This window comes from Furipterus horrens, unplaced genomic scaffold (assembly GCF_987537825.1).
Source record: "Furipterus horrens unplaced genomic scaffold, mFurHor1.1.pri manual_scaffold_7, whole genome shotgun sequence".
Classification (NCBI taxonomy): domain Eukaryota; kingdom Metazoa; phylum Chordata; class Mammalia; order Chiroptera; family Furipteridae; genus Furipterus; species Furipterus horrens.
The window spans coordinates 79,456,128-79,469,467 of NW_028327177.1; the positions used below are offsets into that span (position 1 = coordinate 79,456,128).

Below are 13,340 nucleotides of genomic sequence, written 5' to 3' on the forward strand. Positions count from 1 at the left end.
AATTATTTCTATTAGGTAGAATTCATAGAACCTTTAATTACTTTGGAAAATATCCATGAAATATTATTAAATTAATAGTTTCAGAATGCATGTTCCATGAGATTCCATTTTATAAGATAATACATAGATTACGCATGTACCTTGGTTTTACTAAAATAGCCTATCAAAATTGTTACTCTACATGTTTATGTAACGTACACTGATGATGGTATCCAAATGAATTACAGCATTTTAATTTTGTCAAATTATATGTATTTTAAGCACTATTTAATGACTTAAAGCAACTTAGGGAAAATGCATTTTAAGTTTTATTTCCTTAGTAATTGTTTAATCATGAGACATTATGAAGAAAATGGCTCTGTTTATAGCTTTCTATCTTCAAAAATAAATCCATTGGCAGGGGGTGGAGGGGGACACGCTTAAGTCATTAGGACAGTGTGATCAGCCACAAATAGAGATTCTCATTCCAAGGTGTTCCATCTTGGGCTTCAAGTCATTCAGTACCTGCATGCAGGATGCTCTTGAGTGTGTGTTCATTGTTGGACATTCACTCTCCGCCCTGTTTTGTTCTTCAAACTTATAAAATCCCTGCAAAAACACAAGCAAAATCAGCCCATGACTTGGATTTGCAAATGACTCTTCAATGACATGTTTACACAAGGCTGATTGTGCAGCAACAAGATGAACTAAGCTTTCAAACAAAGTAGAATCTGATCAAAAAAACAAAGAAAAAAAAAGAAAAGAGAACTTCCATTAAATTAGCCTGATAGACAACAAATACAGACAGAGAAAAATAAGACAGTTGATTTGGGAACAGGGGAAAAGACTTGGTCCCTTTAGAAGCTAAAACCTACTGAAGTTCAGAAAAGTCGCCCCTGAAATCACATAAATATTTCAGAGTACAGTAAAACTTCATTAATGAGGCTCATCGTCTCATAATTTGGAAATAACAGGCATTAAGTCACAACTCTCCTTTGAGGTATTTTTATGCATCAAATTTTGATGCAACAATTAGTGTGAGGTGTGTTTGAGTCTTGTCTCCAATCCAGCCTTTACAAAAGCAGATTTTATGGGCAGCAGCAGTTTTAAAACAAAACTGAATTTACCTCACAATTAAACATTTGCTTTTCTGTTAGATTCTCATGTGCTATATCATTCAAAGCCATCCATGCACATTCTGTACTTTTTTTTTCCACTTAGAGAGAAATAAAAATAATATTCAGACACTCACAACAATGGAAACTTCTAACTGCCTGCCCCACACCTTTTCTATTTTTGCTTTTCCTTTTCCACCTTCCCTCTCCTCTCTCTGAATTTTCACTGCTTTGTAAATAGAAAGGCTTTGAAGAGAAGAAAACACTCTGCTAATGCAGTGAAAATGGCAGGGAGAGAGTGTCCTCGCCTTCACGTTGCCCTCAGAGTGGCCAAGTCTCCAACCTGCACCATAACCCAAAACCCCAGTGATGCTGAGAAGAGGCTGAGGGGCGACAGCCATGCTGGATAATCTGGGACAAAGGCCAGTGAATGTGGCCACGCAGACAGACTAGAGTCCATAGTCAAGTGCAGGAGTAATATCCAACAGACAGTCACTTAGTAAGAAAACAGGAGAGGGGAGGAGACATGAATTACCTCTTTTTCACAGTTGGAGTTAAGTGTAAGCATAGCCATGGGGCTGTTGGGTGCGCTGCTCCCCGGCACCGGTGGCATGACATGATCGCCAGGCTGGTTTGGACATGGCAAGCTCAGGACTTGGTTGGCATGTTTATTTGCTAAAGTGGTAGAAAGGTACTGCTTTACCTGCTGCCTTTGGGCTTGCTGTATGTGGTACTTGGTGGGGTTTTCGAGGTGGGTCTGCACCTGAACATAGCCGTGGAGGGAAGAGAAGACAGCTCTGTTATTTGTGAGTTCGGATAGCTCTTGTTTCAGGCATAAACATGAGACGTGCCAGTCCACTAACAGAATAAATAATTAGTCCCTGTTGTGTACCAGGCACTGAGCTCATGGATTTTGATATTATTGAAGTTCAAAGTCTAATTTTTAGGATTTGGGCTCATACTTTGCCCTCTTTTATTTCCTGCTAATGAGCAGCATATGTCTTTAAAATCTAGGCCCTTCTTTTCATGTCTAATAACTAAAAATGTGCAACTATCTGTAGTGCAAAAATTTCCCCAACACACCTGAAAAGGTTTATTAAGATTAAAACAATAATCTAGAAGAAGGAGTATATCTCAATTTACTTCACTTTCCTAGGCAAACAGAACAGCTTTCAGTTAAAAAAAAAAAAAAAAAAAAAAAAACTCCTTAAGAAACGACTGTCAAATGGTTGTCAAAAATAAACAGAAACATTCTGATGAGTAAATCAATTAGTTGTGGATTAATTCCTCCCACTTTCATTTGGATATGATTTTAATTAAGATTGTGAACTCAATCTAAAAAGCAATTACACATTAAGTAGCTTCTTTCAAAGCATTAACACTTTATGTATTCTTTTAAACACATGAATATTAAGTTATCACAATACCTTTTCCTTCTTTCTTATTCCTTATAAACATTAATATAGAATTAGAAATATTTTTACTGAACTTAAAGTCACTTTTTCTTGATAAACACAACTCAATCTTGCGAGCCGAGCACAGGGGCTCATGGAGAGAGCACAGCCATGCACTAGGGAGAAATCCTACTAATACATTGTATAAAACTAAAATTGATTTACTTCTAATGGTATCAAACAATAAACAGCATCAAACTACACTTATTTCAATAATTATTGAAAATAGTGTCTATTACAATCAAAGGTGAATCACTCAATTTACTGCATTATATTTCAGAGACTGAATAGGAATAAAAATAAAGCTCACCTGATAGTGATTATATTCTAGCATTTCCAGCATAACAACGTTTTAGATGGCCCCAATCCAATGAGAAATGGTAGACTATTCACTCCCTCTATTTCTGTTATTCCGATTCAGAGACTGACTGGCATAGAGAAAGCACTATAAACAAGGTATCCTGAGATACCACCGGAAACTTTGTCACAGCAGCCCTATTTATAATAACCTAAGCTAATTAGTTATGCATGTAAAAAACCCGTTCACACAAGGGGCTTATTTTTTGGAAGCCCTATGAGTTTGGTCTTAAATATTGATAACAATTTCCCCCCTGGCTTGACATCATGCTTTTTTTTCATAAATATAAAAGAACCTTTTAAAGTGATGAGCTGTCAAAGTCAAACTCCCTGTAAGATCAAGGCCAATTCACTATTCATCTTTAGTTCCAGTAGTATTAATAGACAGTGGTATTTCTCTTTCAAGAAATAGGTTAAGAGCTAGATGCCCCCTTTGGAGAACACACTGCCTAAAAGCTGCCACTTAAACTGCAGAAAGATGGTCTTTTCAGTGTGGAATCTGTACACAACCTGTAGGTCCATCAGACTCATCTTACATCCTGGTCTCAATGTTCATCTTACCCTTAGTTGGACATATAAGTAACCTTCCTACTGACCTCACATCAGGAAGAGGGAGCTCTCCTAAAGAGAACAGAAACATGCATGTGCATGGGCACACACACACACACACACACACACACACACACACCTGAATGTATATTTAAGTGGAATAAATGTCTCCCAATTTAAGCCTCAAATTAGAAAGCATGAAAATTTGACTTCCGGCCAAGATGGGGTCATAGACAGACATGCTGCGTCTCCCTCCACAACTAAGAAGGGATACAACTACCTCAAAACTAGAAACAACCAGAAGTTACAGAAAATAAAATGCATGGAAGGCCAGCAAACAAAGATATAAAGAACAGATACTCATCCAGACAGATAGGAGGGGCGGAGCCAGGGTGGAGAGGATGCTGTGTGGTGGTGGCAGCAGAGGCGGCGGCGGCACCAGGCCAGCAGAAAGCGCAGTCACACATTTTAAAAAGTCAGGAGGGACACCTGAGGAGCGTTCCCAGCTCCTCACTGGACCTTGTAGCTCATGGTCCCAGCACTGGGGAAAATAAAGCCTCATTGCTTCTGACTGTGCAGACCAGTGGGGGTTGGGGTGAAGGCAAAAACTGCTGGTCTCAGCAGAGTCCGCTTGTTTAAAGGGCCCCCAGGGTCCTAGAACATCCACAGATCCACCCACTCTGGAAACGACGGCCAGGGCAGCAGCTAGAGGGGCACCAGTCCGGGGCAGAAATGGGAGACGTGCCTGGAAAAGGGGCGAGTGCTGAGCGGGTGGCATTGTTCCCTCTCAGACCCCTCCCCCACATACCGCGCCACAACGTGGTGAAACAGGTCACCCTGTACTGATGAATCGCTAAGGCTCCACCCCTTACAACGTAACAGGAGCAACAGCTCTACCTGGGACATGGAGGCAAACAAACACAGGAGCCTGTCAGAATGAGGAGACAGAGAAGTATGGCCCAAAAGGGGAAACTTATCAAGGTTCCAGTGGGAGAACTAAGCGACGAGGAGATAGCCAACGTAACAGATGAGGAGACAGACAACCTAACAGACACAGAATTCAAAACACTGGTGATAAAGATGCTCACAGGCTTGACAGATATGCTTGAGTATGGCAAATGCATAAGAGAAGAAGTTAAGACTATACTAAGTGAAATGAAGGAAAATTCACACAAAACCAATGGTGAAGGGAAGGAAACCAGGGTTCAAATCAATGATTTGGAACATAAGGAAGAAAAAAAGTCAACTAGTGCAGAATGAGGAAGCAAGAATTGAAAAAAATGAGGAAAACTTCCCAAATTTTGTGAAGGAGATGAACATACAGGTCTGGGAAGCATGGAGGGTCCTGGACAAGTTGGACCCAGAGGGGACCACACCAGGATACATCATGACTGAGATGCCAAAGGTGAAAGATAAAGACAGAGTCCTAGGGGCAGCAAGAGAGAGGTGAAGAGTTGCCTACAGGGGGGTGCCTATTGGACTATCAGCTGATTTCTCAGAGGACACTTTGCGGGCAAGGAGCGACTGGCAAGCAGTATTCAATGTCATGAAAGGCAACCTACAATGAAGATTACTCTATCCAGCAAAGCTATCATTTGGAATGGAAGGGCAGATGAAGTGCTTCCCAGATGAGGTGAAGCTAGAAGAGTTCATCATCACCAAGCCATTATTATATGAAATGTCAAAAGGACTTACTGAAGAAAAAGAAAATCAAAACTATGAACACTAAAATGACAACAACAAACAACTATCAACAACTGAATCTAAAAACTAAAAACAAAATCCAACTAATCAAACCAGAATAGGAACAGAATCATAGGTATGGGGATCATTTGGAGGGTTATCAGCTGGGAGGGGGGAGGGGGAAAATGGGGAAATGGTGCAGGGACTAAGAAGCATAATTGGTTGGTGCAGAATAGACAGGGTGATGTTAAGAATAATATGGGAAAGGGTGAAGCCAAAGGACTTATATGCACAATCCATGGACATGAACTAAGCGGGATCAGATTGCTGGAGGAAGGGCAATACTGGGCAGAGGGGAGCAAAGGGGGAAAAAATTGGAACTACTGTGACAACATAATCAATAAAATATACTTAAAAAAAAAGAAAGCATGAAAATTTTTACTAAAAATCTTTTAATATAATTCTTGGGGCTCTTAAAGAAGAATAAGAGTTATCATATACAAAACTGATGAATTTATATATTTAATCGATTTACTTAGTCCATTATTTACTGTTATTATGTGCTAAACACTATGCAAGGCAGATAATATACATTGTGAATAAACAGACATGACTGCCAGCTTTATGAAACTTATAGTCTGGATTGAGGCAATGGAAGAAAAAAGGCTAAGAAATATACATCTAAAATTATAATGGTTAATATTCAGTGGTGAATTGAGAGCTATTTTAAGCATAAAATTTTGAAATTAAATAATTCTGTCCAAGGTATGTGCAGAAAAATTAAACTAGTCCACCTTCTTATATCACGCACAAGAATAAGATCAAAATGGGTTAAAGAGTTAAATGTTAGACCTAAAACCACAAAAATCCTAGAAAAAAATATAGGCAGTAAAATCTTGGATATTGCTTGTAGCAATATTTTTTTCTGAGTTATCTCCTTAGGTAAGGGAAACAAAATTAAAAAAATGAATAAATGGGACTACATCAAACAAAAGTTTTTGTACAGCAAAGGAAACCATCAACAAAATAAGAAGACAACCCACTGAATGGGAGAACATATTTTCTAATATATCTAATAAGGAGTTAATAGCCAAAATTTATAAAGAACTTACAAAACTCAACACCAAAACAAAACAAACAATCCAATTAAAAGCTGGGCAAAGGACACTTCTCCAAAGAGGACATACAGAGGGCAAATAGACGTATGAAAACATACTCAATGTCACTAATCATCAAAGGAATGCAAATTAAAATCACAGTGAGATATCACCTCACACCTGGCAGAATGGCTATCATCAATAAACCAACAACAACAACGAAAAATATGCTGGGACCAGGATGTGGAGAAAGGAGAACCCTTTTGCAGTGTTGGTGGGAATGCAGATTGGTGTGGCCACTGTGGAAGGCAGTATGGAGTTACATACCTCAAAAAATTAAAAATGGACTGCCTTATGACCCAGTGATTCCACTTCCAGAATTTATCTGAAGAAACCCAAAACACTAATTCAAAAGAACATAAGCAACCATATGTTCATTGCAACATTATTTACAATTGCCAAGATTTGCAAGCAGCCCAAGTGTCCATCAGTGGATAAGTGGATAAAACAACTATGGGACATTTACACGATGGACTACTACTTGTTCGTAAAAAAGAAGAAAATTTTACCCTTTGCAACGGCATGGCTAGACCTGGAAAATATTATGTGAAGTGAAATAAGCCACATGATTTCACTCATATGTGAAATCTAACGAAAAAAAAATGAACAAGCAAAAGAGAGACAGATAGAGAGCAGGCTGACGGTTCAAGGGGTGGGCTGTTAGGGGATGGAAAGATTGAGCAAAAAAGAAAAAGGACTCATGGACATGGACAAGTGTGGTGATTGCTGAGGAGATGGGAGTGGGTGTAGGTGGAAGAGGGTATCAGGAAGATAAATGGTAATGGGAAAAATACAATTAAAAATAAATTAATTAAAAAAAATAATTCTGTCCACATGTCCAGGATAATGAAGTTCTTTAGGTTGACAGTCTCAAATTATTTCAAATGACTGTTCTAATGTGCACACAGAGATTCACAGAGACATTCTAAGTTTCATAAAGGGCCCAGACACAATAATGAGGATAACAGACATTACCAAAATAAACATTAAGTGAGGGCAATGAGTGTAAAGTGCATATTTCACTTAAAAAGAAAAGAATTCACATTTAAAAATAAATGTTAATTCACTGGCAGATCCTTATTCCTTAATGAATCAATTTTATGCCTTAGTAAGGAAAGAGGCCACTTGGTCTTTAGTTATTAGCTTTGCCAGTGAGGTCTTCACTACATCCAGGTTGGGGTCATCAGAGTGGGATGTCAGTATCTTTTTAGGTTTCAATTAAGTTGAGAACAGATTGGCTATAAACACTATACAGTAGATAGACCATCTCCAGCTGTTTCCAATTCAAACACCTGAAACAGGAAACATAAATGAAATTCATGACCTAAGCAGTAATAAGGAGTGCTGAGGTCTGTGGCAAACAAAGGATATACATTTCAGCTAAGAAAAGTACAGCTGAGATAAGCTGCAGCCACTGTGGTGATATGGGAATATCCGGCCAGTATAACTATTTTTTTGGCTGGCAATCTGAACTTGAGTAAAATATCCCAGATTTTTAAAAAATGACACCTAATTATTTGATTTTTCACATTTTACCAGACAAATCAAACACTCTGTGTCTGGACTCAGCCCACAGGCTACTGATTTCCACTGTTCATAAGAACAACCTTCACATCTACATTTTCTGGGGTGGCCCAGGTTCTGAGAAGTTAGTGTCAAAAGCCAGGCATATCCTAGGGCTTCTCTGAGAGCCAGCATGCCTGACAGCATAGTCAGTAGAATAGTTAAAAATTCAAAACGGGGCTCAAATTGTGACTTTGCAAGTTACTATTTATGTGATCTTCCACAAGTCATTAAGTTTTCCAGGCCTTCCTTTCCCAGGTGCTCAGTGGGGGTGATAGCAGAACCTGATGCAGAGAGGTGTTTACAGAGATGTAGCAACGTATCTCAAATAGCAGTTCTCAAATTCCTTTTGTCTTAGCACACTTTTTTAAATTCTTCAAATTTATTGTGTTTATGTGGGTTATATCTATCAATATTTAGCATATTAGGAATTAAAACAGAAAATTTTAAAATATAAGATTACACACTAGCACATATTTACTGGACATCAGAACAAGTGCCACTTTAACATATCATAAAGCATTTATGCAACTCTTCTGCACACTCATGACATGAACACAAAAAAAGGAAACTAGCCTCTTGGTATTATTATGAAAATAGTTTTGACTTGGCAAGACCACTGCAAGGGTCTTGGAGACCTTCAGAGCTCTCTGACACACTTTGAGAACCACTGATCTAGAACAATTAGCACTCTAGCATTCTCACCACCCAAGCCATGTCATTCATCACTTGGGTGATCGTCAATTGTCACATCCAGAAGATGCTGGAGGAAGACACTAACTCTACACTAACTTCCTCGCAGCATAACTGTGGGTTCTACAGCCCTCTGACTATTTAAAAGCCATATAAATACAATTTTCTGTCTTCAACAAACCTAAACCATAGCTTTTTAGTGACTTCCCTTTCATTAATTTTAAATAGTAGAAAACAAGCATGCAAATGAAAGCATATGTGACATTAAATATTTGAATGATTTCTTGATAATTTTTTCATTTTTTGATCTTCAACTACCCAAGCTGAGGAATTAGGACAGCAAAAGTTAGGTACTGGTTAGCACTTAGGGCACAGACCACAAAATAAAGCTACAAAAGTTTATACTCTGTATCATATTTTATTGTTAAAATTTTATTTTACCTAAAGAATGATCGCTATCTGGATAAAGTGCAAAACCCCAAAGGCTTTGCAACTTTTCTTTCTTAACATGTTGTACTGCATGTTCCTGACTCAACAAAGACCCCTCTGGCAAGCCTATGAATGAGTGGCATCACAATGTCCTGTCCTCAACAGCCCTGCTCAGCTCCTGTAGACTCATGCCTGTGGCTTCTTTTATGGGGTCAATCCTTCTTACATTTAGTCTTCTTATTTTCCCATGGCCATCTATATTTCCCAGCATTATTCTCTTTTCCAAAGCACCTTGCCTTCTCATAGCGTGCCTAAAGTCAGACAGCTTCAGTTTTGTTGTTTTTGTCTCCAGCAATGTTTCAGGCTACTACTATCTTTTTGCCCTTTTTTCCTTTCTTCATTCAGATATTGAATTGATAGCAAGAGAATTGGAATGGATCACCTTCTAACTGTCATGCTTTAGCTTTGCCACTTCCCAGGTGTAACTGACAGGTTATTTTCCATTAGTTTCATTCTAAAGACATTGTAGAGCATACCTGTGTAAGATGGTGCCAGCAGATATTAGCATCTTAGTTCACAAAATAATTCACTGGAGGAAAAATAAATCTCCATCTTATGTCCACTGTCCTTCTATTCCCTGTACTACTTATAAACCAGAATATAAATAAAATTAAGTGAAAATTCCCATAATCCTTTTAGTTTATAGTTGATTTTATTTTTTAACAAGTCAACAAAGTGCTCAGATTTCTCGTTTTATTTTTAGAGAATGTGTTCTTTTACTCTGTGAATTTAAGAAAAATTAAAGGAACTGTAATTCAATAAATTGTTACCCACTGCCACCCCCACACCACCATTCTTTTCATACTTTTTTCTAAGTGACAATTTGTAGCAGTCAACTATGTAATCATCATTTCTGGAAAAAAAAATGGTAAAACTGAGAAAGCTAGCTTTATTAAATGACTTGGGCAAAGACTTGTCCAGGGTCACATCTGGTAGATGCCAAAGATCTTTTCAGTCCCACAATTATAATGTTACCACAGAAAAAACTCAAGCCCAGAAGAAATGTCCTCAGGCACTCAGTCATATACAAAGGTACTTTTAACAAATAAGGACAATAAAGATATGAATCCTGACCTAAGAAAGAAGAACCAAATCAGACAGCAAAAATAAAAACTACTTAAAGAAAAGTTAGAAGTGACTAAGATTGAGGAGCCCATATCGCATGGCGTCTGCCCACCAGTCCAACCAGGCCCCCTCCTGATTTTTCTAAGGCTTGTAAAGTAAGAATAGATTTTACATTTTTTAATGGTTAGAAAAGATCAAAAGAAGAATAATACTTCATGATATATTAAAGTTATATGAAATCCAATCAGTGTCCATGAATACAGTGTTCTTGGTACACAGCCACAGCCCACAGCCACTTGTTTACATACTATTCTGGCTGGTTTCACACTACAAAGGCAGAGGTGAGTCCCTGCATCAGAACCCTCATGGCCCCCAAACCTAACATAGCTACTATCAAGGTTTTTACAGAAAGTGCAAATCCTGGCTCTGAAAGAAAGTTTACCTAACTAGAATTCAGCTTTCCTATTACATAGAAGTTCTGACAAGGTTTGAAGAAAAGAATAGGGTAATTTTTCTATAAATAGTATATGTCTATATAATTTTATGTAGTTTTTCAAAATACATGTAAATTAGACAAAAAGCCACCTAAGAACCCAGCATATGCTTAATTATCCCCATTTTAAATATGAAGAAGCAGAGACTTTGAAGTTAGAAGACTTTCCAGGGTTAGAAACCAAACCCAGGTCTCCAGCACTCTGTCCCCAGTAGCAAACGAGGCCAATTCTCTGCACTGCTGATCAGTTTTGGTCTAGGGCATTAACTGAGCACAGAGGAAAGGATAAAATCCAGAAGTGTGCTCACATAGTCTGTGTGTGAACGTACAAATATAGATGAATTTACATCCCATTTTGATTGGTCTGTATAACTTCACACTGCTTCTTGCTGTTATTACTTTGTAGGATCATTAGGCTTCTGAATTCAGAGGAAAGAATTGTAAATGTGTACAAAAGGAAAGGATAGCAAGTATATCTTTCTAAAATGTTGATATTGCAATAGAATAAACTAGACTAGCCCTGCCAAAAACTCCTAGGTCTTTTATCTTTAGCTAATGACCTATAAACCATGTGCTTATAAATTTCAAGGTGGGAATGCTTTGGTTTTAGAACAAACAATATTTAGTGGTCTTAGGAAAGAAAGATGTTATCATAAGAAAACTCCTCATATACATATCATTTTTTTCTTCTCTCATACTAAAATAAATCAAATGTCTGAGAACATCAAATTTTTATTTTGGCCAAACAGAAATATGAGAGATTTAAGTGTGGTAGCCATCTACCTACAGAATATGTATGATCCCAGAATAAAAATGCCACTTCAGGATCAAATTCCGAGGAGAGAAGCAGCAAGATATAATAATCCATTACTCATTTTGGGAGAAAACTATGCATTTATAGGTCCTGGACTCTGAGGATAGTATCAGTCATTATGCATGGGTACATCATATTAAATAGCAAGATTTTATAAAATACATAAAACAGAATTAGAATTCATTCATTCAAAATTATCTACCATGTACCAGACATTGTGCAATTTATATTCAATCCTAGCTTAAGCCAATTAAAAATAAAACTAAGAAATCACTTGAATAACCACATAAAATATTCTTGAAAGCCTCTTCACACAGTTTAAAAAAAAATCATATAATGACAACTGACTGAATACAAAAGCAACTATAGAAGACATCTGATCTTGATTGTTTTAACCTGTTATGTATTTTGGTTCATTGCCTCTGAGAACATATCCAATGTTCTCTTGATGTATACGTAAAGAACTAAATACAAGATTAGGTGTAGACCTTAATGTGTAAATAGCTCACCTGGAATCTTGTTAAATGCAGCGTGTCTCTGTACAACTGGGGTGGGACCCAAGATCATGAATTTCCAATAAGCACCCAAGGGATGCTCCACGGACCACACCTCACCACACCTTGAGTTCAAGGCTTCAATACATTGTCACCTGGAGTTCTGCTCTCATGAAGAGAGTTATATGTTCACCATTCATTCAACAAATCTGCCCAATCTGCATACTTCCTACTCTATCCTGGGGTCACAACCTCTCTGATCTTTTCTTCCACAACTATCCTAAGAACTTTCTCAAAATCCCAACCCACACACTGCCAGTGTTCCTGATCCTCGAATCCTGCTCTACTTTGTCCAGACCATGGCCTGACATACAATAAATACTAAGCAGACATTTGTGAATCAATGAGTGAATGGAATCAGTGTGGCTAAAGTACACGGATGAGGAGAGAACCAAAGCTAAGAACAAGGGGTCCAACTGTTGTCAGCCCTTGTCAGGGTTGGAGGCTGGGGTCTGACAGCCTCTGCAAATGTCCTGAGTACATGGAGATGTGGAGATGTGACACTCCCTGGCTCTTCATTACTAATTCAGAAAGCTCTGGAGGAACTAAGTCTGACTCCTGACCCTGAGAGAGAAAGCTTGCTTTTCTCTTAGGATTTGCACAAACATTGCCAGTTCTTACAGCTCTTCTTTGCAGCTTAGGGCCCTACAGATCTAAGGTACATGGTGAGGAGCCTCTATTTGCTTCCATCTCTAAGCTGCAGACCCCTGGATATGTCACAGTTAAAGCAGAGGTCCCCAAGAAGGTAGCTATTGGGAACAGCCCATAGGTATGGCTTATTGGCCTACCCAGTATTTAATTAAAAACAAAGTTTTCACACAAAGTTTGGATTTCTGATTTCTCTGGGTAAATCAGATCTAGCAACACTGAACTGCATTGTAGTGGGCTTGCCAGGGACAGAGCTGCAGAGCAGCTTCCCTCTTCTGAAGGGCCACCTGCTCTTCATTGCCAGCACCCTTTACCCCCACTCCTCGTTCTGAGGCTGATAACTACTCTTTCTCACTGGGCACCTGCCTGACTCCTGAAGGTATCTGAGTCAGCAAACATGTTATCCTCTCACACTGCAAATTTGGCGGTAGTTCTAAATCTGATGGAATGGTGGTGGTGTATGTGTCCTTAGAAAGAGCCACATTACATGAACAATCTCATGCAATGTAGGTGAGAAAATAAAATACCTTTATGCAAACTCTGTACGTACACATCTATCAGCAATTATACTGTCAAGAACTTATCTAAGGAAATCATCAGGTACAGTGATGAAGATTTAAGTGCAAGGATGTCAAGAAGATCATTATCTGTAACAGGAATGGTGAAATTACTACCCTAGGACCCTTTGCCTCTTGCCTCTTTTTGATAAAAAGTTTTATAGGGACAT

General features: G+C 38.3%; 1 protein-coding gene across 7 annotated transcripts in view; it reads right to left on the reverse strand.

Annotated features, from left to right (window-relative positions):
* Window positions 1–13,340, reverse strand: part of MITF (melanocyte inducing transcription factor) — a 286,241-nt gene that overhangs the window by 31,744 nt on the left and 241,157 nt on the right. For 3 of the 7 annotated variants that reach the window (XM_090283841.1, XM_090283840.1, XM_090283842.1), the window contains exons 3-4: window positions 1,630–1,857; window positions 505–588 (exon numbers count right to left, since the gene is read on the reverse strand). In XM_090283841.1, coding sequence (XP_090139967.1) covers window positions 505–588; window positions 1,630–1,857 — 312 coding nt within the window. Of the gene's footprint in view, window positions 1–504; window positions 589–1,629; window positions 1,858–2,858; window positions 2,899–13,340 lie in introns of those variants that run through there. The other 4 variants (XM_090283845.1, XM_090283844.1, XM_090283846.1 and 1 more) reach the window with 3 other exon arrangements.